We start from the raw sequence: 22,311 nt of genomic DNA, 5'->3' as shown, positions 1-22,311 counted from the left end.
TTTCGATATCGAGCGATCAAAAGTCATTCGCGTCCACGTCTCATCGCGGCCCCGAGCGCAGCGGCGGCATGAATTATTTAAGTCTCTCATACGAAAATATTCATACAGTCTGTGCGCGACTGCGTGAATCGCGGAGAGGCGGCGAGAGGGGGCGAAGGGAGGGAAAATTTTATGTATATACGAGTAACCATATTTCTACGGAAGGAAAATAAGCGGAAGGAGAAAAAACGAATTTAATATTGAAATGCTCGCGGTTATCTTGGGAAAACACGCTGCACTACTTGGAAGCTCGCTGGTGTTTATATTCCTAGAAACTGTTTGTTCTAGCGGTTGCAGCGAGCGTTGTGCTTGCGAAAATAAGAAAGAAGAATTAAAAATAATAGCAATGAATAAAAGCGGCCTGACGTAACTTTTGCCATCAATTCGTACGCAATAGCGCGGTCCCCGCGCACGAGAGGAGCGCATAATTATGAATATAATTCGTCCCCGGAGTTAATTGACTTAGAAAATCGCAAGCATCCAGGGACGCTCGTCGCCGTCGCTTGCTCGCTCGGCCTCGCGCAATAAAGTTTCACCATTAAAGGGGCAATTAAACTTTTTCTGCAGTTCGCCGACGGATTTGAAGAAAAATTACCGGTTGGGAAAACATTTATCACGACCGGAAGGGGCGAGATTCGAATTCCAGGCCCGGGACGCCTGCGGGGCCATCGGTTCATTATATCGGCGACTAGTTTCTCTTCGAAATATCAAATATCACACGCGGCGATCGTGCAAATGCTGAACCTTCGTTTCGGCGAAAAGAGCTGGTGGAAGGAAGAAAGCTGATTGAATAATTATTCCTCTGGGCGCAGCGAGACAAAAGTTTCGCTCGCGTGAAGACGAGTTCGCGCGAAGCTTTGATTCTCCGCTGTTTTCCCCTAACAAGCGTTCAAAGTCTTTTTTCGCTCGCCAGACCCCGCGAGAGCGGAACTGCGCATACATGAATACGCTTAACGACACGCGCTGACCCACGCGAACTGCACTCGCCTTGCAGCCTCAGTGGGAATAATGAATACTCGCCCGCGCGCATGCGAGTGTATATCCGACGCGATGACGGTTTGTAAGCGATCACTGGGGAGCTGACGAATTATACGATGCAAGAATTCGCCGAGTTCCATGCATACACATTACACATACATATATGTGTGGCCGAAAGTGCAGGAGGTTCGGCGCTTGCATGGGCGGGAGAATTGCGTCGTGCCAGTTCTTCAGTCAAAGCGAAATTCGTCGAGTTCTTTATGCAAAACATCGACCGCCGCCACTCAGTTGAGCCAATTATCCGCGGCACATCGAGTATAGAATTTCATCAGACTCCGCTGATGATCACAATATACGCGAGCTATCCGCGCATTGACAAGCCTATCGGGCTATCGCCATCTGATGACAGGTTTCATTACCGAATCAGCATGCGAAACGAGGCTCAGCCGCGCGTACACGTATGTATACCACCCTCTTCCGATCGTCTCGCTGCGAATTTGCCGCGCCAGAGACACTCAGTTCTCTCTTGAAATTCCAAGACCAGCTGCGCTGCGATTACTTAGCGTAAGTAGTAGCGCAGCTCAAAAACAGGTCAGCCGTCGTCGTCGTCGTCGTCGTCATCGTGGTACTCGTAGGAGCCGAACACAGAGCAACGCGATTACCGGAAGTCTCTCACGGAGCATTATGCGCGCGCTGCGGTTAGGCTACGCGCGGGTCGTACTCCATTATGCGCCCTGCCCTGCGACGTCTATGCGGTGTGTGTGTGTGTGTGTGTCTGTGCGAGCATATACACGTCATATATAGTCGTCGTCGCAGCAATTTCGATCCTTTCCATTTCCGACGAGCGCCGCAATTACGCTCATTCCAGCCGGTCATTACTCTTCGACTGTAATCAATGTGGACGACGGAAGACTGAGGCCCGCGGTAGCCGAAGATGAGATAAGGAACGGTAATACGCGCAGCGTGATAATGCAGCCCGAGGCTTGCAATTCCCCCGTGAAAAGGCGCGGGGGCAAAGAGAGAAGGAGAGAAGCTTTGCGTTTGCGTTGCAGCTGCGGACTACTGAGAAAAAGAATTCTCAATGAATTACGGGGTTTCGCTGGCATGCGGCTCTGGGCGTGGAGTCCCACTGTGCATTGGGACGTATTTCTCCTTCTTTCTCCTTCGCGCTCGGGCTTTCGTGACGCTATTGCTAATGATATGCCGTGTTTGGCATTGGCGTCTGCGTCATTGCAATTCCGGAAATGCGCCGATTCCCGCAATACTGCGTACCTATACACTTGATTGGATGACCAAATTACAATGCGTATAACCTGGCTGCATTAAAAACTCGGTCACGGATATAATGCCTCGAGACTTGCGGAAAATAACGGGATGCATATCAGCCGGCCGCCTCGGTCAGAAATGCGAGTGATATCGCTGATGACACAGTTTCGCATCTCGAAAGTCGAAACAACGAAAATTATACACGACTTTAGTCTCGCGTCTCGTGCAGGCAAAGTAGAGATATTTCGATCTTCTCCCGCGTGCACATGTACCGTGGAAAAAGGCTCTGCTGCCTTCGCAACGATCCGAGCATCAAAGCATCGCGAGGAATCGCAAAAGAACGAGCTCGACAACAACCTCGTTACAGCTAAGAAAGTTCGTAATTAATACTTTTCACCTAGGAGTGGGCAAAGTTGGCTCAATTTACAAAGCAAAGTTGCCACAGAGAATTCGAGATTTTAATTACGCTCCGCACACAAAAAGAGCCGAGAGCGTTAGTTCCAGACCCATCCAGTCAAGGACTTGCAGAATTACGGAAGCTTATTCCCCCGGCCTACAGTAAAAAACGAGCCGGTGCATTAGCTGTTGGCGATGACGGTTCTCGCGTATAAGCCGTTTAACAATCCGAATCACTCGCGCCTGTATACGTACTTTTATTCCGCATTGACCGCGCGCTACAACGTATCCCTTTTAAAGCCATTAACATTTCAAAGCGCGGCTATCCGCGGTTTTCTGATATGGCCGCTGGTCCGCGCCTGCACATTTATAGTATACGTATAGACACGAGTGCGGCGGTCTAATCAAATGATTAATGAATCGGCTAAGTCGGGGGGCTCCCCCCCTTCGTATATAAATACCGCGGCGAGCAATTACTCAATACGGGTGTACTTTAGCAATTAAATTCATAGAAAACACGGGCTCGTTCCTCGCGCAAAGAGAGCGAGCTGCGAGAGGGAAATTCAGCGCGGCCGTGTGTGTGTGTGTGTGTGTAACGTTATAACGGCCGGTTACGCGTGCGCGCTCTCTGTTTAATTAAAGCATTCTAATCAAACGAGCGGCTCTCATGCAACGAACCTTTAAAAATACAGGACAGTCTCACGCGAGCCCGCTCGACCGTCTCCCTCGTGCATGCGACGACGAGGATTCTCCAAAGTTAGCGGAGCCGAGTTTTTGCCGGCGGCGCTCTTTCGCTTTCTACCTGCCGCGAAGTAAAAATGCTGGGGCCGTCGTGTTAATTATGGTGAAACGTTTATTAGGCAATCCTGCGTCTGCTGGCGATTCGCTCTCGGCAGCGAGATTGAACCGTGCGTTATTCAATTTGATCGATTTAATCTGCGAAACGAATCTCCGTGCTCCGTTTATTATTTTAGGCAAAGATTGATTTATCGGTTATTGTTGCGCTGAATGAAAGCTATACTTTCGTGTGAAACCTGTATCTTTTGCGAGCACAACCGCGCGTCGGTGCTTCTGGAAACATGAATAATAAAATTAATTAATATTCCGCACGCGCTGTTCTACACAATTGGTATCGATTTACAGAATAAGAAAAATGTGTGCATGCAACTATATAGATTACTCGGAAACAGTGTTGTAAAACTATGGGAATAAACGAAATTTCCAGAGAAATAAGATTAGGCTCGAATAAAGTCCTGACTCTCGAGTCGCGTATCCAAATTTAATGGCCTTCCGTCTGGAACGCAGAGAGCGGGCTCGAAACAAAGTACAACGCAACGAGCGGAACACGTCACACACACGCTATTGGCGAAGCCTCAGGTCCGCGCGACACCCGCGCGCGTCAGATTGGTCACGGCACGTCGCGCCGCGCCGTGTTTCTCGCGCGAACTCGCATAAATTTTTAAGCCGCGACACGGCGGTTGCCGCCGGTGAACTCGAACAGTCGCTGTGCATCTTTCGAAGGACCAGCAGCAGCTAGCAGCAGCAGCTCCAGGGAAATAGGCTGGCTGTCTGAGACGACGCCGAGCGTGACCGAACGCGGTCCGACAGCCAGCAGATTCTCGTCGGGAGAAAAAAGTTCGGCAATTTCGAGCAATTAGTCCAAGTGGAGTTGGAGGTCAGTGCTGGGACCGGCGGTATAATGGAAATAATTGTTATTGTTATTGTGTGTAATACTCATCGTTATAGACGCAGCGGATGTGCAGACGGCTCCTCGAGAACGGAGATAGCGAATCGGGAGTTGTTCACCACCTATATTAATGGTGAAGCATGATCGATCGGAAGTCTCGCTGGAAATTTAATACGATCCCAGCGCGTATTTTCGCATGATAGCAGCAGAAGAGATAATCCGAGTGTTCAATCGATGAATCATAATTGGATTGCGGTGAAACATATTGACACTGCTAATTATAAGATTAATATACTTATATTTTATTTTATTGCCGTCCGGCATATTATGCCGTTAAATCGATTGCAGAGAACCGCCAGTTAATTTTATAACGAGAGGCTGTTAATTAAATAGCATTTATATACGTCCGATGCGCGAATTATTAATAACAACGAAATGAATTATTATGCAGCATGTAAATACTGCGTTTCGACGAGAAAAGTTATTATAACTTTAGCTCGCATGTAATTAATTCGTCGAGCGGAGTTCAAAGAGCACTGCATCGATGCGCTATCGAGTATCCAGCGCCGGCGATGAAAGCCGCCGTAGCAACAAGTCGAAAGTCGAAAACAAACGATCCCGCGAAATCACAATTCAGCACAGCTTCAACCTTGGCACGCATATCATCAGCCGCATTAGCTGGAGAGCCCGGCCGAAGACGCGCCGAGGCCACAATGGGGGTGCATCGTGCGGCGCCCCGCCGGAATCAATTGATCGATGGAGACGCTCGGAGTCGATACAGCGCAAGGAGAGCCGCAGCAGCTACGTATGTGCGCATGCGAGAGCGAGTGAGAGAGAGAGAGAGAGAGAGAGAGAGAGAGAGAGAGAGAGACCGATTGATCGATGCGGCCGCGATGTATATATACGATGGCCCCATTGTCGCCGGCTTTTGGGATTTGACGCCTCGCGACCTTTCACCTTTAGCTCCTACTCCTCGCGCCGCGGCTCTGCGCGTACAGCGTTGTTGTGACACGGCGTGCCGAAGTTGGCCCGCTACTGTGCGGTGACTCTAACTGCCGCCTGTGCGGCTTCGCGGCAGTAAACTTTGGTTTAAGAGTTTGTGGACGAACCACGACGATGGATGGCTATTCGATGTTGTCCTAGAGGTCGCTCGATATTTTTGGCAAACAAACATGATCCCCGCTGGATGGCTCATATAATATATTAACATAAAAAAGTATAGACGCAAACTTTGCCGATGCCCATTGTCAGAGAAAACCGAATAAACTTGAGCCGCGACTTTAAAAGTTTCTGGAAAACAGCATTGAGATAACTTTAAATTCGCGCATAACGATCAAGAGTCTGCGCCAAAGTAAGCAGATCTCGTGTGCGCGCATCTGCAGGCCGCAACACGCGCGAAAAAATGGACCGGTGCGTGTTGCACGAAAGCGTATCTCGCGGCGCATTCGCGGTGTAGCCGCGGCAGTCGTAGTTGTTTCTGTGTGTGTGTGTGTGCCGTGTGCCTGCGGCTGCAAAATTCGCGGAAAATTGCTACGCGCGAGTGAATGTCAGGACTACTTCGCTATTCACTCGCGGCGACTACAGCCCCACCATTGACCCGGCAGTTTCTGGCTTCTTCCCTCGCTCCCGACGACGACGACGACGACTCGACGACGGCGGCACAGCATATTCTCGACTAAATTATGAATGTCTCCTTTATGCGCCGAGCTGCGCGACACAACGCTCGCGACGCAGCAGATGCTGATGAACCCCACCCCTGTATACACCTCGGGCCGTGTTTACCTAAAAATTTCACTTACTCCCTCTCCTGACGCACAAACGGCTTTTGACGTTCTGCGCCGCTGCGTATAAGTGCAGTACATAATCATACGCAAAACGAATGTGAATATGAATATGAATATGAATATGACTGTGAATGTATTTTATCGAGGTTTTCACCTGCGCTATTGCTTTCTCTTGCAGAAATCAACGCCAGCTGGGACGAGTGGTGGACTTACGACGGGATCTCAGGTGAGTCAACGAATGCAGAATGTGCAGCTTTGTTTGAATTTCGCATAATTCCGTCGATTCGCGCGAGGACAATTTGCCTCTCAATAGTCCGTTTATCAGGCGTTTAATAACGTTTTTCATTATGCAAAACGAGATATAAAATTATTGTAATCCCTTGCCGCGCTCGGAGCTGGCGTTGGCGCAATCGAGGTCGGAATACAAAGGATCTCATAATATTTGAATTTCCAAGGTGCAATCTCAATTCCGACTTGACACATTTAACACAAGAAAAGAAAAGGCTATTGCACAGAAGGTGCTGGCGAGGGAAAGAGTAAGGTATAAAAGTAGGGCGCTGAATATTCAAATCCAGCATTTTTGGCTTTTCATCTTGATATCCCGCGCGCGTACGCCCGGAGTATACACTGCACGAAGTCAGCAGCGGCAGCAGCAGTAGCAGCAGTAGCAGCAGCATCGTTTACCTAATTTTCTTCATCAAAAGTTACGAGGCAGCTTCACGGGGGCCACGAATTTTTTTAATCTCACGCCGCCGAGCTTAGCAGCGGGAGCGGCAGCAGCAGCCTCTTATTAAAACAGCAAGTGGATAAAGTCGCGCGGGGATATCGCCCGGCCGAGTTTTAGGCGAGAGCCAGTATATAGCAGCTGCCGGGCGCGTATACCACGGCTATAGGTAGTCCGATGTACGGGCGTATAAACACACCGGAATTTCCATGCTCGCCGCGCGCCCGGCCTCCGATCCACAACTCATTGGCGGGAATGTCGCCTCGCTCGAGGATAACGCACCCGCATAACGCGCGAAGCTTCTGTTCGATTTAACGAGCAGCTTTTTATTAGGACAGATAAAATTTCCTCAAATTTACATTATACCCAAGCGTCGCGGCGGAGAGTGTGCGGCATTCATTCATCGGCGAATAAAAAACGATTGTCAGGCATACGGTCGCGATATCCGAAAGGTCGAGCTTTAGGACAGATCTCTCTCGGCCCCGCCGCCAGAACTTATTACCCGACGACCGTATGGGCAAAAGTGGATTTTTAGGGTCCACCGGGTTTCACATATAGCCGCTGCTATGTGTCCGGGCGCGCTGCAGATGCTCCGAGCGTTTTACAACCAATAAGCGGACACGACCCTGGCCACACACACACACACACACACACGTACGCGCGCGCGGGGGCTATTCTTCCTTTTCCTCTCTCTCCGCGGCGACGAGTCCGCCCCCCGTCCTCTGCGTCGTTTTTAAAAGGGGAGACGATACACGCCGACTCAGCGAAATTCATCCGCGGCCCGTTGAATTCGTCCGAGGGCTCGTCTCTCTTTCTCTCCTTATTATTAAGCCTCGATCAGCGCGTTTCATTATCCTTTTTCTTCCTCGCTCATCCCTCCACCGCCGTTCCTTCCTGCGCACTCGTGCCAGCTTAGTTGGCGAGACTGGAGATAGCAGCCAGCGGAAGAAAGGCAGCTGAGGAGAAAGAAATAACACGCGCGCGCAGAAAGAGAGAGAGAGAGAGAGAGAGAAGACTGCACTGCTGGTAGGAGAAGTGGAAAGTTTCTTCGGAGGGGTGCAAGCTCTCGCGTCTCCGGCGGAAATAATTTCAGTGCAAACACTCGAGAAGCTGCTGGCGGTGCACACCTCGTCGGCCGGAATTAAAGGAGTGGAATAAACATGCAAATGCGGAGCCGCTCCGCGGCCACTTTCCATCTTTATCACTTCTTCAGCTCAAGCTCCCGTTCTTGCCGCCCGCTCGCAGTGGCGGAGCCGAAACGAGATTTTTCAAAGGCGAATTTTTTCGGACAATCCCATTGCCGCCTCCGCAGCACATCTCCTTGGCCTAGTTTAGCGCGAAACACTGCACGTACGAGAATTTTCGACGCCCGAGTTTTCCTCCGGCCGGTTTATTGAGAGGGAGAAAAACACACGTGCCCGGATTCATACGCGAGATGAGAGAAAGACAAAGGACGGGTATAAGGGCGAGACTCGCGGTGTCTCGAATAAAACAAACGTTGCCGCTGTTAATTAAACGTCCTCGCGTCGGAGGGAGACCCGAGATGAAAAATTTCAGGCGGCTTCTTATGCGAGGCTTGATTTTACGAGGAATTCCCTTCGTTATCGCCCGCCCGGAAATTCCAGCTTGCTTCTACGGCAGTGAACCGTAGAAATAATAAAACTCGGAAAATTGTTAAACACCCGATCGATGCGAACGCCATCTTGCAACAGCGATCATCGTTAAAAAAGGACACGAGCGCGCATGTCTGCATAATGACGCGCGGTGAAAATTTCGGAGAAAAACGGCCAAACGTGTCGAGCAAGGCCGCAGACTCGTGAAAACAAGCGATACCAGAGCTGGATGCATAAAGATGTGTCCTTTGTGATCAGCCGGCAGCGTGCGTCGACACATAATCCCTTTATAATGAAAATATTTCAGCCGGAGCTCGTAAATTCGCAGGCTCCGTTTTGACTTCGTTAAAAGTTGTAATATTTGCATATTAGTTTCACTCGGCATTATCGGCGGCCCTTGATTATATTCATGATTTCGCTTATTTCCCCCCAGCTTGAATTTTAAACAATATCGCGCTCATTTCGCCTCGGCGCCGCGCGTCGCACTCGCGGCTATTTACATTTCATCGGGGGCATTTTTCAGTACCGCCGCCGTCAATCTCTCGCCGCGGCTGCATCGTTAATTCCGTCGCTCAAATTGTTCGCCTGTGCACGCGCGTGTACCTATATGTATAATCGTATGCATATTCAAGGGCCCGCGTGAATGGAAAAATAAGCCGTGGCTCTTACATAACGTGTTGCGCGCCTGGCGCTGCTCCTCGTCGTCCTTTTTCCGAAATTAGCGGCCGAGCAAAATCCCCCGGCGAGTAGCTCGCTTACTAAAACGGATACATCCGGCCGCAGCTCTGGGCTGGTCTAAACGGAATTATTTAAATGCCGCGCAATTTAACGCGCCCGGACCGCGTAGCATCATACACTGCTTGGTGTGTGTCAGCTTGCGGCCGTTGCGTATGCATAGAATATGTGCGGCGGAAGCGACTTTTCTCACCTTCATGACGCTTGTACGCGGGCTTATACGCGCTGGGAGGCTATTTTATTTCGGATCGGATGGCTAGGAGCTTCGTGGGAATCGGCGCGCCAATTTTTTTCGGGGGAGAGATACTTAGAGCACCGCACAACCGTCGCGTCCGTCGCTGAACCAACGCGCTACGATCGAATGGCCGAAAGTAGCGTTCGAGTTCTCGGCGAGTCTTCATGTCCGCGCGCTCGTTCTGTTCATGTTCTGGCACAGGCATTCATTAGCGCGCTCCGGCCGGCGTGTGCAAACAAATCTCGATCTTCGCCCAACAAACTTGGACCGACGAGTTATCGAGTTTACGAAAGGACTCTCGTGAATGGTCGCCGCGAGTTACGACAGTTTTGCACAAGTGTGTGTGTGTGTGTGTGTATGTGTGTGCATTAAGACCTCGCGACATCAGTGCATTAATCTGAGGGTCAAAAACTAGACGGATGCAGCATGCGCGCGGCTCTCGAGCTGAGAGGTAAACCAGCAGAGCCGTGTACGAATGCTTATGGGACATTGAAGCTTTCACGGTGAGGCATGTGTATAGCACGTACAAGGCGACCGTTGTATTATTTTTTAAATTCAGTTAATCGTCTTATGCGCGAACAAAGGCATTGCGGTGAAAATTAAGTTTCGACCTGACCTGGTTAGATAAGAGTACACTGCTACGCTGAAATTTCATCAGAAATTTATCAAGCTGGAGTTTACTAATCGCAATAGCTCGTCGTCGCTCCATCTAATTACGAGTTGATGAGAAGACTTTATGAAGTTTCTAAGTCGCGTAGAAAAAATAGAGACGAGTCGGGAATTTCGGTGCGCTCAGCGAAACGAAAATCAAAAAGTCTCAACTTGCTCTCGCGAGCAATGAAATCTCAATCAGCCTAAAACCCAAGCGCGGCCCTGATGACCTGGCGGATGAAGACCTCATCAACAAATTGCTCACTTAAGCCGGCCGCGATACTTTATCGCATGCGCGCGGCGAGCTTGCGGTTCTATAATTTCCAATGCTTACTAAATAAAGGCCGATTTGATGATATACATACACGGAGCAGAGCGAGCGGAGCGCATCCCCTGCCGCGCGTTAATCGCTATATTCAAATGTATTCTAATCAGGCGAAGGACGCGGAAAATTGCCACTGCACACGGGCACGACTGCTGTAGCCCCTCTCTTGTTCTCCGAAGGCACGCACACACTCGCTCTTCGGTGCATGCACATACAGGGGAGTGGCGCCGAAGTAATTACCTCAGTTAATTAACGAATTTACAACTGCGCGACATCGCACACGTGTTGCCCCCCCCCCCCATTTTACTCTCCGCAAGCAAGATAGAGAGATTCGACCACGTGCGGACTCGCAGTGTGTGCCATTGTACACCGGCGCAGCGTATAATGCGCGGGAAATCTGGAGATTGTTACACGCTCGCGCGGCGCGTCGTTTGATTGGCAATTTTCCCGTGGAGGACTCCGCCGACCGCGAATTTCATTAATAAAAATCAATCGCCGTGCGCGCGGGCTCTCCATTACAGCTAATGAATAGTCGTCGCGCGACTTTCAGCTGATTGGTAGGATTTCTGCGCGGCTATGGCGTACTAATTTAATTTTTAGAGAGCACGTTCGATCCCACTCGACGGAAAATCAGTCAAAGTCCACTCGCGGCGTATACCTCTCGAAAATATGAATAGCGAAATTCGTGGAAAAAACTCGGACGAATATTTCGCGTCGCGAAATTGCTCCACCGAATCTTCTACTCTCTGGCCGATTAAAATGCCCATCCGACGAGAGTATCGTGAGTACCGCCATTCAGCATCACGACGAAAGATAAAATCGTTTAACGCTCTTGAGTGTGCTTTTGCAATTGATTCTCCCGTCGCTTTTGCCCGCGTGTCCGGCGCAAAAACAGCGGTCGAATGAAAAAAAAAAGAAAAAAAGATTAGGCGCGGAAGGAACGAGAAGAGAGGATAAAGCTCGTGTTTCGTTTGGAAACGCGGAGGCTCGCGCGCCTGCAGTACAGAGTGAGGAAATTCGTTCAGAAATCAATGGCATGATTGCTCTACTCTGGCGCTTGTATACGAAGAAATCCCGCAAAAGTCACGCGACCGAAATTTTTGTCTGCTCGAGCTGCGAGATAAAAGGGCAGCCGATTTGCGTTCGTCGCTTTTTTTCTTCTCATTATTTTGATGAAAGGTAAATATAGGCTGTTTTTATGCGGGTATATTTTTATTAATTTGTCTTTATTGCGCGAAAACGCATCGTGTGAAGCTCGAGGAGAGAGATCCTGCGGAAATTTCATTCGTGCCTTTGTGTGCAGTTTCTCCCGACTTGTAGAATTTTAATATTCGTTTCTCGCGCCGTGATTCATTACATGACCGAAATAAAGTTTGATGAAAAATGCGTTTTTTGGAGACTAATAATTTCTACGAAAAGATCGAAGATTTCTCGTGCACGTCTCATTGGATTTCTCAACTTAAGTATAAAGATTACACGAGGACGATACTGTGTCACTCAGTGATGAATTTTTGGAGTTACGTGATCCCAGCTGCCCATCCGTATGGCGGCGGGAAAAATAAAAATCTTTATCTCGTGGAAAGTGAAAACGTCACGTACGGGAGGAAACATAAAAAGGAAGATAAGATATAGATAAGATTGAATTAGATAATTTATTATGGCGATTCCCCAGACGCGACACGATCAAGTGTTCCCTCGGGACATTAACAGCGTGGCGTTCGGTCACCCTTGCGCCTTCCACGAGCTCGGGCGACGAAGACCCAGGGAGAATTAAGAAGACAAAGACCGATATCAACTAATAGATACGGTAGAAGAAGGATAAGCCAAAAGTTATTTATTGAAAATTTCGTTACTACACAGCGTGCCATGCAGGGTACACTTGGTCATATTATTCCAGCGTAGAGTTCGGCTCGGTTTTCCCTCCAATGTATTATAACAACATAACTGCAACACACATCAGTGACGGGCGAAAAAGCGTGATACACGAGGAGGATCCGCGCGGAACGCAACTTAAGAAGGCAGAGATTAATACCCAGCTCATAAGGGCCGCGCGGGTGCAAAAAGCTCCGTAGAATAGAAAGACCGCGGAAAACGGGGCTGCGCGCAGAGGGCGCCAGATGTATAAGGCGCAAAAAGCCGAGTCCCCGAAAGCTGACACAGGAATAAGTGGCGCAAGAAGCGCCCGAGCGATACGCGTCTAGGGGAGTGTATAGCGCGCAGAGTGGAACGCGCTAATGACACCCCGGCTGCAGCCCTCGCCGTCGTGTTTTTCATTAGCATATACGCGCGCCGGGGCTATTCAGACAGCGCAAAACATACTTCGACAGCTTTTTTCGAATCGCGTTGATTGAAAATTATTGAGACGCCGTGGACAGAGATCGCGGAGACAGAAAATACGGCTCGCGCTCGAGCTTTAATCTCGCATTCCTCGGGGCGCTTTTTCACTGGCGCGACTCTCCGCTACTGCAGCTGCCTGCAGAAGACGGACGATAGCCGGTCGATATCTCGAGCCGTGTGTAGCGCAGACGGGAGACAAGGCGCGAAGGGGCTCGGAAGCCAAGACGCGGGACAAGGAGTGGGCTATAACCGGAGCAGCCGCAGACACTGCACACAGAGGAAGAGGTCGCGGAGAATAGAGAGGAGATCGGCGCTTGATTGGAGAACGCGCCGCCCGGCCCCGGCAATGTATTCATTTATGCATATGGATTCCGCCAAGAGCGGCCGGATGTGCCCGAGCCGCTCGTCCTCGGCTGCGTCTAGCTTTGCCTCTGCGCCGCAAGTATCTTAATTAAACGCTTCTGCTTTTCTCTCGGTCCGCCCGCTGGCTGATCGGCGCTTCCATCCGCGCGCTTTTTCACCTCGGCGCGAAACGCCATCGGCCGCGTGTTCAAGTTGAGTTGCGGGAGTGCGCCCGACGCGCGAGAAAGCTCTGGAAAAGAAGTTTCGAAATACTTATAGTCTGTGGGAGCCAACCTGAGATGTGCGGGACAACTTCGCGGGACATGAATTTCATCGGGTTCGCCGACGAGCGTCGCATAAACATTTCTGTCGATTGCAAACCAATTGGCCGAGCGAATGAAAATTTCGCGATCAATAGCGGAGAGCGTGTGTAGGGCGATATGAATTCACTCGTCCCTTCGATCGCGCGCGCGAGGCCGGCTTTAATCCCGCAAAAACGCGTGCGTGAGTGCGCAGTTTCTCACGCGCCCTCGGGCGCCAAAATGACGCTGCGAAAGTCCGGCGGTGGCGACATCGCAATCGCCGCGCGTCCTCCTTTGCGTCTCTGCAGTTCTCCCCTATACGGAAGAGGAGGAGAGCCCGGCCGGCCTCGGCTCGTTTCTCATTTAATACCTCTATTTATTTCGCTTGCTCTCGGCAGCTCCCCCCCCCCCCCCCGTATACCCTCAAGACGCGGAGCGCTGAGACGGCGGCGAAATGAATTTTTCTCATTAAGTAATTACTCGAGGCCTGCGCCGATGTCGCAATGTCCGTGTGGCCCGGACAGCTTGATAATTAAAACAGGTGTCGCGGAAGCTCGCTTTAATACCGAAGACTTTGCCTCCGCGCGACTTCGATACCTGCGCGAAGTGAAGAAGACGGCGGGAACAGCTGATGCTGGGGATGGAAAAACCCGCCCCGTCGCGCTCTGCCCGCCGGCCGAGCGACGCGGATGCACAATTAAGACTTCGTCGCGGAGTTGGACGAGATTTATCGAAAGATTGCTGCGAGATTATTTCTGGACTCGGGCTTCATTAAAGCTCTCGGATGTATAAGGACTATATGGATTAAACTAAGCCCCGCTGGTGTTGTTGATGGCTCTCTGCGAGATTGAAACGCGGCCACAAATGAATTCGATCGTTTCCTCAAACTTTTGTGCACGCGTCTGCAACGCTCGTAAGAGTATGTGCTATAGCTCAGTGCTGCAGCACATACTCTTTTTCGCGGTCTCTGGTTTTATAAGCTTCGAGGCTGGAACTCGAAAAGCCGAGAAAGCGAGCATCAAGAAGTATACCAGGATTCTGATCTAGGTGCGCATATAGCCATCAGGACGTAGCGAGACATCGGCTCGCACGAGCCGTATAACTGCGCTGCAGACACGCGAGATCCGGTTGCAGGTGCTGAACTCCGGCTCCTCCGCTTATTCGCGCATGGTTTAACCGCCCGCACACAGAGCATGCACGTCTCGCGCAAAACGCCGGGAATTAGCGCGCCAAGCCGAAGGAGAGGCCGAGAGATAGAGAACACGGCCCGCTGCAGCACTTAATCACTTTTGCTAATTGCGCAATGATTGCTCCGCGCTTCAAGTTTCAATAATGGGCTTGCCACACACCTCCCCAAGCTTGTCCGAGTGCAGTCGCTGCGTGCGAGCGCATAGCTTCACTTGGCGCGTGCAGTTAGACGAACGCCGTAACAGCGCCAATTGTGAAGCGCGCTGCGGTAGTGATAAGAAAGTAATCACTCCGCCCGGCCACACTATTCGATTACTCGAGCTGCAGACCGTCTGCGGGCCGAGCGCATTCAGTGGCGCCGCGGCGTTATTGTGTCCGCCGTGCCTTGCCAAGTTTAATAATGCAATCGCTCGCCCCCTCCCCGCGGCAGCGATGCTCCGCCGGCGAACAGCTGTGACGACAGCATTGTCGAGTGAAACACGAGGCATTGAAAGACCCCGGTATTGCCTCTTTTTCCCTCGAATGGAATCAATTGTCGCGTGTACATCGCACAGTCGTGTACTTTTCCTGCACTGCGCTGCAGCAACGACTCGACTTGATCCCAGCGGAGGGATCATCTTCCTTGCTCAAGCTTTTCGCGCGCATGCATTCCCTTTATTGCCGCGGCGGGAATTAGTCTCCGTCTCTCTCTCTCTCTCTCTCTCTCTCTCTCTCTCTCTCTCTCTCTCTCTCTCTCTCTCTCTCTCTCTCTCTCTCTCTCTCTCTCTCTCTCTCTCTCCCTCTCCCGCTCGTTTCTTTTTCGCGATTAAGTGGACAGAGTTACGAGGCCCGTAAAATATATGCAGCGGAGCTGCGCTGAATTTTTCCACTTGTACGCGCTCTTTTGGAGGGCCGCGTTATAATCTCGAGCGAGTTGTTGTGCTCTTATTATTTCTTTTTGTAATTTTTTCCTGAATTATTCTCAAATCAATACATCGCGGCTTAATCAGGCCGTTCAACAAATCAATGCTCCTCCTCTCTTAACGCTGCGCAGAGGGTACAAATTAGCATTGTGCGCGCATTGTTCGCTAAAAACAAGCGCAGTACGGCGCATGGCACAGCAACAGCATTTCAGCCGCGCGCTCGCAAATACTAAATTCCCCGCCGCGCGTGTCAATTCGGTTTAATTTGGACGCAAGTATTTAAACGCGCGATACGTCAATAATTCCGATAACGCGATGATTACTTTCGGCTGCGCTGATGCTTGCTCGCCCGATGTATTGCGCGTTAACGGATCGGAGAGCGGGCAGCTTGCCCCGGCGAATAAATATCAGTTACCGAGTGCGCGCGCGCGCGACAACATGTTTATGACTTGTTCGACGTGTCGTGCCGACACTCCATAATTCTCCCGCAGGAAAAATTGCGATATTTACAGCGGAAGCGTAGGCGTAAAGTGGGGATGATATTCACGCGGGCGAAAACAAGCCCATAAAGCCGCGAAAATTAAATTCGAAAGGGCGAGCTATTATATCCTATGCCTACCCGGCTGCATTCCAAGCTGGCTATAATTGCATCTCGCGCGCAGTGTAATTCCGCGTTATTGCCCGTGGCTATACGTCGCAGATGCGCGCGAGTTAATTTTTAATCGCGTGCGCCGAGTCGTTGCCGCAGGCGCTTGTAAGGGACATATGCGCTCACACGCGCTGCCATATAATGCGGGGGATATTCCGGAGGACGACCCTCTTTTCGGTTGTGTATAGTAGGTAGTGCGTGTAATTATAATAAAGTGGAGGTGAATTATGACGCCGCGCGCGCACGCCCGCGAGCCGCTGTGGACCGTATATAGAGGACGAGAATGAGAATTCGCGATAAGTTATGGGGGCTCGACACGGAATCCGCGCAAGGAGCTGATTAATTTGATACACCTCTAATTAATGTGAGCCGAGGACTCGCTTTTAATTTGCTTAATTCGGTCTTTGGAATATCATAGCCGGATCTAAAGGCTTTGAAAAGCATGGTATAACTCCCACAAATAATATATATAGAATCCAAACATTAACGCTGAAACTTTTAATCGTTTATAGACGTTTGTCGAATAATCATAATAATCATAAGAACAGAAACCAAGCGCGCTTATTCAGCACTTGTATAATACGACGCATTACAGTGTTAGCTCCAACCTCGTTATCGTTAGTCACACTCAATGTGTCCCGCGCGTAATAATTATCACCGCCGCGAGCCGTCGAGAACGGAGGCAGCCCACCGAGCGTGACATGCAAAAAGAAGGAAAGCCGGGACAGCTCGAGTATTGTTGCCATTAAAGTTAACACACAAAACACACAAAACACACAAAACACACACACACACACACACACACACACACGAGAGGGTTATTCTTTTTTATCGCGCAGGCCGTCTGCTCGTACAAATTAATTTGGAAGAGCCGGACGCGAGAAGCGCCGGTGCGGCATCGAAAGAAAGGAGGTAGAGCTCGCGCGTGAAAAAAAGGAGCGACGAGGGACGAAATAAAGCAAAATAAGAAGAACAGACGCGCGCGAGTCTAATTCGCACTTGTCCTTTTTCCCCACCCTCTTTCGGCGCCCTCGCGGTGAAAAGCTCCCGTCACGCTCTATAAAAGAAACCTCATTACCAGCGGGGGAGAGTGAGAGAGGAGTCGGCTGCGCGCCGGTCGGACGCGAGAGCGCGAAAGAAATTAGCATCGTAAATCCAAAAGCCGAGAAATAAACCGGAACGTGAATGGCACTGGCGCCGGCGGCTGTCCCCTTAAGTAGCACTGGAGTCGCCGTCGAGTTCTCCTCGACAAAGGCGCGAGTCGCTGACACCTTTTTCTCGTATACGTATACAGGACTGGGACTCAGCGTTGGCTGCGCGAAATTTTCACGTCCAAGCAAAGTCTCTCGATCGCCCTTTTCTCCCCCATTGAAATTTAAAACAGAGTCTTGCGTCGGATCGATTTCCAAAATTAACCCAACGTATGTTACCTCGGCGGACGAAAATTCCTCCATCGTCCGCTTGCTAATATATCCCTCCCGAAACATTCCTCAAAGCGCGCGCAGCGAAGGCACTGCGCGGCATACCCGGTAATACACACATCGCCTCCTGACCCGAGGCGCGCCGAGGAGCAGCTAGCAGCTATGGCTTGTGCTAAGACTTCGCCTGGTAATGAATTAGGGCTCGCGCATAAACAACTCATAACGCCGGAGCTCGGCATCCTCGCGACGACAGGCCGGCCGCTACATAGTACACGCGACACGATTATAACGCGCGCAAGCCGAGTAATTCGGCTGGCACGCGACTGGCGGGCCCTCTTTTGCTGATACGCTTGCAGCAGCCGGCTGAAATTCCGGGAATTCCGATGCTTTTAATCATCCCCGCGAAAGTTGAGGCCGAGTTATTGCCGGCGCGGCCTGAAATATGGAATTTCGCGAACAGCAGGCCGCCGCCACCGCTATAAAATTTTTGCAGCCGCGTAGACTCTGGCGTAATTAGGAAAGTGCTGCTGCTGCTGCTGCTGCTGGAGATGTGCTTCTCGCTCCGGCTCGCTCGGCATGCGTATTACGGCAATTCCGGCCTCGTTATTTGCCCTGAGGAGAGTTGTTGTGCAGCTCGAGGAGATTCGTCGCGTGCGCGTAGCTTCTTCTTGCGAGCCTCCGGCTCGTGGCTGCGGTAGTCGATGAATTCGTTAACTGCCGGCTGCCGCTGCGAGTTCGCTCGTACCCGTTTTACATAGGCGCAGCATTGGCGCGAACGGCATAATACGCTTCACCTCCGCTGCAGCTTTCAAAACACTTCCGAGTCGGTTCAAGTTGTTACGCTTTTATTGAAAAAAATACAGGGGCCGTTGTTTACTCGTTCACGCTTTTCACGCGCGTCCAAACATCCGCGCGCGGCGCTCGAAACTCCTATAGCTTTTCCACCGGAATAAATAAAAATCCACGCGCGCGCGCTTACGAAGGCGAATTTTTTTATTTCGTTATTTTTTAGCAAACACGCGTGCCGAGCTATAATGACCGTTAAAAGCTCTGGCAATAAATAGAACGCCAAAGTTTTGCTCGTTTTAATTACATGACCGGTGGAGAGTGACCCGAGCGTCTCATCCTCTGTACGGAAAAATAGCGAATCTCGATGAGCCGCGGGGCAAAAGCGATACGCCCCCTGAGGAGGAAGTGACGAGGGGGACAGAGAATTCCAATAATCTCCGATGTTTTATGTTCACAGGTCCGTCGTTTTGGGGCCTAATCAATCCCCAGTGGTCCCTGTGCAGCAAAGGCAGGCGGCAAAGTCCCATCAACATCGAGCCTGACAAGTTACTGTTCGACCCCCACCTGAGGCCGGTGCACGTGGACAAGCACAAGGTAATTTGTCAAACCCCTTTTGTCGGCGCGTCACGCCGCGCGCTACTCTCCGGCGTATAGTCCCAGTGGAAAACTCGGCGCGCGTACAGGTCGCGCCAGTAGTGTGGGTCTTTGAAAAACTTTCCGATTCCGCAACTTTCCACTCCCCCTCCCCCCCCCTCCAGCCGCGCTCGCCGCTAAATGAAGATGAAAGACTTTTCTGATAAATGCTCGTTAGTGCGCGCGCGGGCGAGGGACAGTCCGCCGCGGCACGCTCTCTTCCTTTACACTCGATTTCATTAGATGCGGCGATCCGCACTGATTCATCGGCTACAATTAAAAAAGTTTCAAATTATACATCGGATAAGCGATGATTGATGGGTCGCGCCACGAGAGCGGCTTCAATAACTGGATAATTACATTTCGCCGACTTTTTGTCGTCCTCCTCCTCGTCCTCGCGATGCATAATCGAAGAACCGCCCGACTAGACGACTGGCACATCCATTTGATTAATTGATTTCGCTTCGGCGCAGCTAGAAAAGGCATTAAAGATGCACGCGGAATGGATACAGCCGATTTGTGTATTCCGCGAAGCTGTGTAAAATTCAAACGAAACGCAGTTCGAAATTGCATATTCGTCTCGTATGACTTTGGCAGCTGCGTTCCAGCTTTTCGTCAACGGCCTCTCGTAAATTCGGCTTGTTTTTACATTTACGGCTCTCTCGTAAACCGCCGTTTTAATGCAAAAGAACTATAAACATAGATGACCAGCTATTTTGTTAATAAAACTGATTGCTGCCGCGTGGCTCGTTGGATCGCGATGACAGTAAAATAACTCCGGCTCGGAAAATCATTGGACTGTTTGATTCCGCGCTGAACGGCGAGCGGAAACGCGGTAGCGGGAAGCGCGCAGCTAGCGCTGTAAAAACCGCGGCAAAGCAATATCTCGCATTCAAGTGCTGGCGCCGGTGCCGCGCGCGGACCGCGAGGCCTGAGCTTGCACCGGGGCTGAAATAACTTTAGGGTTTGTTGGCGGAGAAAGCGACCACCGCGGCTGCTGCACCGCTGTTGGCTCTCGACGCGGGAGCAAGTTTCGAGCTCGCGTTGTACAGCGTGCAGGCAAAGGAGGAAAGATGGGGAAAGGCACCGCGCGCTGCGGGAACGGCGCAGAGGGCAAAGCAGTGCGTGCATCGTTGTTCCAGCAGATTGTGCAGGCGTTAAGCTTGTTTTGTAGGGGGTACGCTGCCGTTTGAAATAGTAAAAAGGGCTGCATCGGGTTGCGCTGCTCGCACTGCAATCTTCGCTCTACTTTGAAAAAGGTACGTTCCTAATTTTGAAATGGGAAAATTTCTCATTTCCTTCATAAAACGTTTCATTCTTGAGATCGTGTTACCATCAAATTGCAGTAGCCTTCGATGTTTTCTCTTTTTCAATCGAACGTTTGTTAAAATAAGAACTCGCAGTTAATCGATCTCCAAGAATATCATGACGCTACAGGATAGCTCAACCTTTAAACAAAAAAAGGAAATATACGTGTCAATCATTAATGTAATTTTTGTGTTATTGCACGTTCTTCGTTGAGGAAAGCCCTATTACGGAGTACGCGGTATCATCGTAATGCTCGACTCTTTGCTCGAACTAGACTATATAGCCATAGAGACCAACTCGAGGAGGGAAGGGGTTAGGGGTTAACTGATGCGAGGGGTTGGAATGAAGCGCAGACCGCGCGCCAAAGCGACGTTACTTTCCGCGTGCATACGCGCATACATGTACGCATACATGTATGTAGGCTGTAGCACAGCATTCCTACGCAGTGCCGCGAAAGAGTCGTCTACCATGATCATAAAATGTACCCCTCTCCGACTCGCCATGTACTATACCGCAGCAGGCGCGTGTATACGTTATACGTGCGTATTTTTTACTTCTCTCTTTCCGGCGCGTCCGCCCCCTCGGCGATATTTCAGCGGCGTGGGGATTTCGCGCATATATACTATCGGACGGGAGGGCGAGCGAGCGAGATAGAGCCACGCGGCTGCCGGCGGGCTTTTCCACGCGCCGTCGCTTTTTTTCCACGCGTAATGAAGTACATCGTCGAATCTCGGATGAAGCAATGCGTATCGCGCTTTATTTTCATCCGCGGGAAAATATTTGCGCGGGGCATCGACTTTTCGTTTTTCCCTCACCGGCGCGGCGACGCGCTTTTTTACGTAGCGCTAGATTACGCATAGTTGACGGACGATCGGAGCGTCATTGGGAGAAATACCTACTCCGCGCAAACGTGTAGCCCGACGAGCAGCCGAGAAAAAGAGGATTCCAAAGCACCGAGCGCTCGACACTCGGCGAGGCCTTTTGTGCGGGGAGACAAATCGTCAGCGCTTTTCTCGCTCTCGCGCGCTCTCATTTTTCAAACATCCCCCGCCGGTGTCCGGCGTATCTTAGCTTTTGCCACCCTCGCGGCTACGGGAAGCTCATCGGATGTGTATTCTCGCGAGGCCCTTTCACGCTCGCTGCGGCCAAAGTGCCGGGCTTTGTTCTTTTGCGCACGCGAGCTCTGCTCTTTTTTTCCTATCGCGGTGCGGACTTGCCTCTGCCCGTTTTTCGCGCGGGACTGCACGCGCTGAAAGAGTCGCCGCGACCTAGACCGCGATCGAGCCTCGCGATCCGGTTATAGTTTTTAACTTTGCGCAGTAGTTACTGTTTTTTGTTAGAAGTTGAGTCTTTGCAAGATAAAGGGAAGCAGTTTTAAAATTTCCGCGGAGCATATTTCAAGCTCTGCGCCGGAAAGAAATCTTTGGTGGCAGCGGTATATGGTTTTCATAAATTTCGAATGACGTACATTTAAGAAATGAAATTCGAAACGGAATGTAGCCGCAGCGGTCTAACGGCGTCTTGAAGGAATTACGTGCAGTTTTTTTAGAGCTGCGGCGAGTTTCACTTAAAAAAAATGTACAATTTACGCAGCATTTATGAGCGAGCTCATGGGAGTACTTATGAAAAGCGCGTAAGGGCATCGTATTGGACGAAAACAAAGAAAAAGGTGATTTGTTCTGTCTCATCAATCAATCTAAAAGTTCACGCTGCGGTGTAGCATCACTCATAAACTCCCCAGCAGCTGGTTTGCAGAACAATGGACTTCCTGCAAATGTGATTCTCAATCTCGACCGCGTTTGACGTTAAAAATTTCCTCATCGAGTTAACGCAGTAGAAGTCAGAGCTTTGTTTCGCACACTCAACCAAACGCAAATTGATCCGCAGCTTTGTGTAAGAATTACGCAATAGCGACGAATAAAACGCGCTTGGAACGCAATACTAGATTGATTCGGATAATTGCTTTAACCGGAGTAGTTTACTAGCAGCAAGACGTACGACTCCGTC

At 50.6% G+C, this 22,311-nt stretch overlaps 1 protein-coding gene across 2 annotated transcripts in view; it reads left to right on the top strand.

Annotated features, from left to right (window-relative positions):
- LOC100120246 (carbonic anhydrase-related protein 10) overlaps window positions 1–22,311 on the top strand; it is a 113,423-nt gene that overhangs the window by 51,400 nt on the left and 39,712 nt on the right. For both annotated transcript variants that reach the window (XM_001603857.6, XM_008212863.4), the window contains exons 2-3: window positions 6,329–6,376; window positions 18,821–18,957. In XM_001603857.6, coding sequence (XP_001603907.3) covers window positions 6,329–6,376; window positions 18,821–18,957 — 185 coding nt within the window. The remainder of the gene's footprint in view (window positions 1–6,328; window positions 6,377–18,820; window positions 18,958–22,311) is intronic.

The sequence above is a fragment of the Nasonia vitripennis genome (genome assembly GCF_009193385.2).
Source record: "Nasonia vitripennis strain AsymCx chromosome 2 unlocalized genomic scaffold, Nvit_psr_1.1 chr2_random0010, whole genome shotgun sequence".
NCBI lineage: Eukaryota > Metazoa > Arthropoda > Insecta > Hymenoptera > Pteromalidae > Nasonia > Nasonia vitripennis.
This window is presented reverse-complemented; position numbering and strand designations above follow the sequence as displayed.